At 38.6% G+C, this 3,809-nt stretch overlaps 1 protein-coding gene across 1 annotated transcript; it reads right to left on the bottom strand.

Annotated features, from left to right (window-relative positions):
- Nucleotides 1-1,507: 1,507 nt before the first annotated feature.
- LOC128741035 (angiopoietin-related protein 6-like) lies at nt 1,508-2,236 on the bottom strand. Its single transcript, XM_053836611.1, has 2 exons — nt 1,713-2,236; nt 1,508-1,649 (listed from the first exon to the last, which is right to left on the bottom strand). The coding sequence occupies exons 1-2, from the start codon at nt 2,234-2,236 to the stop codon at nt 1,508-1,510; spliced, it is 666 nt and encodes a 221-aa protein (XP_053692586.1).
- Between the last annotated feature and the right edge of the window lie 1,573 nt (nt 2,237-3,809).

Here is a 3,809-nt window from a genome sequence, read left to right as displayed (position 1 = left end):
TCGTGATTGTGACATTCACTATCGAGTTTGTGATATTCGAAGTTGCCAACACGCCCTTTTGAACAGTTACGCTTGACGAAAAAAATTAAGTTTGATGGAAAATGAATCCTTACGTGGTCAGTAAAATTTTATTTCAATTAAAAATAGTCGAAACAAAAATAGTTCTTTTTGCAGCGTTTTAAGTAAGAAGGGTTCTGAAACATTTCAAATGTAATTTTCTCCTTCTACTGTTACCCGCAATCGAAAATATTAGAGGCACTTTGATTTTTGAATTATTAATTTACTACATATATCCATTCTGGAGTCTATTAAGGAAAAAAACAATAGTTGCTCGCAGTAAATCGAAGTTTAAAAATATGGCCAACTGAATTATAGATTCATATTCAGACACTAGAAAATGAAAAAATGATCTGGTAGAAAGGCCAGGTCGCGCCGCTAGGTGGATTAATTCGGGTTTTTCTAAATATCATATAATTACTCTTATTTTATCTTGTCGGTTGGCATCGTGCAACGGTAGGGTATTGTCGTTATCGTCGGGCCACTGTTATGGTCGGGCCATCACGATTTTACAGTTTTAGTAACTCATGTTATCTATGATACAATCATTGTAAAACTTCTTACTGTAATAGCTAACTTTTCACAATATTGTGAGTTTCAATCGTGTATTCAAAACACCCGTACTGAATTCAGTGACTAAATCTTCCAAAAAAAGTTTTCTACGCGCAATGAACTTTTCTTCAGGAAATGATTCATGAAATGCAATTATCGAGATAAATTTTGAAAATGTATGAAGTGTGTTGTGCTGCACACGTAGACTATAGAAAAATACCCTCCAGTAAGGTGTTTGGGAAGGCTAAGGTGAAATACTAGAAAAGCGCTATTTGTACAGGTCGGGTCACTTGAGTAGTCATGGTTGGGCCACCATAATTTTAAGCGCAGAAGCGCAATAATAGCTAGAGAATGTCAGTCACGTAAAATGTGATGAAATGAAGCAAAATTAATACGATAAATACTTAGATTTTTGTTGTTATTTCATTGTAGTTGTACAATTCGGAAAAGGCGATTGTAGCAATACTGATTTTACAAGATCGCCAAAATTTCGCAAAAATGCAATTAAAAATAGGGCATTTGTACATATATGAGCCGTTTTTCCCGGAATTCATTCTTTTCATGCCTCTATATAGAATTTCAATACGTATGTCTTAGGTTTTCTGCGGTGGCCCAAGCTATACAACATGGCCCGACTATGACAACATTTTTTGTCTTCACGTAAATGCCTATAACTTTTTTATTTTTCAAGCAATCAGTTCAAAACTTTCCGGAAATATATCTTATTCTTAGACCTTTGCAACGGTGTATTTAGATTTCCAAAATTCCTTTTGAAACGAAAGTTATGGGCGATTTCCAAAACGTGGCCCAACCACGACGACACTCCCCTACCAATCATCGCCACCCTAGCGATTCACATGTGTTTTATTGAATGCGATTTTTTGTGAGTGTCAGTATTTTAAACGTTGTTAAAAGCTCTAATCATCATACGCGACCGTTTCAATCCATAGTTCATTCCACGACGCGAATCTATCCAGCACACCTTATCGATACACTGTCTCTCGGGTTTATGTCCCATCAGATATAGCCCGTTCAAATTGCTGGAAATAAGTAAAACTTGAAATAAACACCGATTAATAACCCAAATACTGCACTGGGAGTACCTTTGAGCACAAATACGATGCCAACAACCGTTCCAAAATTCTGCACAATTTCTATCGTTGTCGTCACTGTTTTTATACCACCAGCCTCCTTTAGTGGGTACTGCACAATTATGATTGTATTTATCGTTGTCTTTACCACTACTGTCGTTATCGAAAGTCGAAAACTTCATTCCCGCATGGTAGCGAAGTGAATCTCCGGCAGTTCCAGTGTAGGTTCCCAAACTGCGCAATACATATTTCGTCCCTGGTCCTCCTACTAAAAATCGGTCATACTGCGCCGTGACAACTTTCCCATCAAAGTCCTCCAGTATAATAAGCAACTCGTGGGCTTTAGCGTTCGTTATTTCGTGAATTTTTTTCAATCCTAACCAGAACTCTCCGCGAAGATCTCCGAAGCCGGCTTCATATTCCTTCCAACCTCTATAAAAACTGACAGAGCTTTGATATCGATTTTGGATAACTAACCAGCCGCCTCCTTCGTATTCCTGATCGCAATAAACTTCGAACGCATCGGAACATTCCATCTTTGGTTTAATACGGTACACGCCTGATCGACAATCCGATATTTCGGCGCACGTTTTCGGCACGGGACGTGAAGGTTTAACAAGAGTTTCAATTTCTGCTACGCTTTTCTTTAAACTCTCGATACTGGCATTCAGTTCTTGCATACTTGCTACACTTTTCTTTAAACTCTCGATATTGGAATTGAGCTCTTGCATACTAAAAATCGAGAAGAAAGATGTGATTCTTCAAAATGCGGCGACAATTTTTACTTACTTCATATTGATGGCATCCAAGCCAGCAACGGTAAGCTCGTATCCAAACGCCGAATTCGAAATACTTTCATTGCTTTCTGCAGTGGAAGTATTAATTATTGTGGCGACAGCAACTAGAACTGGTAGCAGCACGAATTTTACAACCATGTTGGACAGTTAATCGTTAAGCACTGATGTTGGAGTCGCACATCCATCCTATTCAAGAGGGGACCAAATTCGAAGCATAGCAGTATTTTGAGAATGCGTGAAGCACTGCTGCGAAAATAGATTGGTTCAAAATGTGGCCTACAATTCAACATGTAGCATTTGCATCCTGTTTTAAGAATTAGTTATGCGTGGAACGAAATCGAATAGGTTCACAGCCAGAGAAGATGAACTCAAGGCATGGGTTACTAGCTACGGCATTGAACCAGTCTAATTGGGGTTCAAGTTCGCTCGCCGCACAGACTCCACAACAAAAAAAAGTTAATGATAAGCAACATAATAATGGCAACTGAACACATAATCTCGTCGTTAGTAGAACTGGTAGTAAATTCTTATCAACCGTTTGTAACTTATTAGTCACTGTAATTTCGGGATATTTTTAAAACAGACGTGATTCCATTTCAACACGACTGAATCAAAAATGAATTACTTTATTGGCCTACCAACGCAATTTGCAGACTTTCTTGCTAAAAATTCTGATCTTGCCCGTGAAGCCATGGCGGTTTGAAACTGTTCGTGGCGATCGTTGGTATCATTTCCTGAGTTTTCCTGATCGTCGAAATAACCAGTTTCGCACATAAAGATAATCTTATCGTGCGACACCTTAAATCACACTAGAATTTCAAAACTAGACCAATGGAAGCCAAATCTACTATCTAGGGTCATGTTGGTCATATCTGGACATGTTCGGTGGATTCCGGTAAGCTAGTGAACAATACGCAGCACTCTGATTTGTGGGATTGCTGAATAATATAGTTGAATTCAGTTTCATACGCGAGAACTCCCGATTGGATCGAATCTATGTCTCGAAATCGCTTATTCCGGATCTTCGAATTTTGGATTTATTTGCAATTACCAAGCTTAGGCAAATCGCGTGGCCGTGGATTTTGGTCCATCCATATTAACTACTGATAGAGGATGCGGTAGAGACGTTACTTGGACAGCTGGATTTCGTGGTTGGTTGACTGCGCAAATCCAAAAAACCCATAGAATACCATAGAAAACCATATCTATAGATATTTTTAAAGATTTTTTAAAGATCTGATGCATATCAGAAGTTATCGCAACCCCGGTATGGTAGTACACCGAAACCCTCATTTACTACGAGAAACGAAAA

This window comes from Sabethes cyaneus, chromosome 3, assembly GCF_943734655.1.
Source record: "Sabethes cyaneus chromosome 3, idSabCyanKW18_F2, whole genome shotgun sequence".
In the NCBI taxonomy this organism is placed as follows: domain Eukaryota; kingdom Metazoa; phylum Arthropoda; class Insecta; order Diptera; family Culicidae; genus Sabethes; species Sabethes cyaneus.
Note: the sequence above shows the minus strand (reverse complement) of the source record. Positions and strands in the feature narration are given on the sequence as shown.

Bases quoted from the DNA above. Each gene is read 5' to 3' on its own strand.
- LOC128741035 (XM_053836611.1), bottom strand. From the start codon at position 2,236: ATGGAATGTTCCGATGCGTTCGAAGTTTATTGCGATCAGGAATACGAA. The intron at 1,650-1,712 runs GTACTCCCAGTG...ACTTATTTCCAG, and splicing joins CATCGTATTTGTGCTCAAAG to CAATTTGAACGGGCTATATC.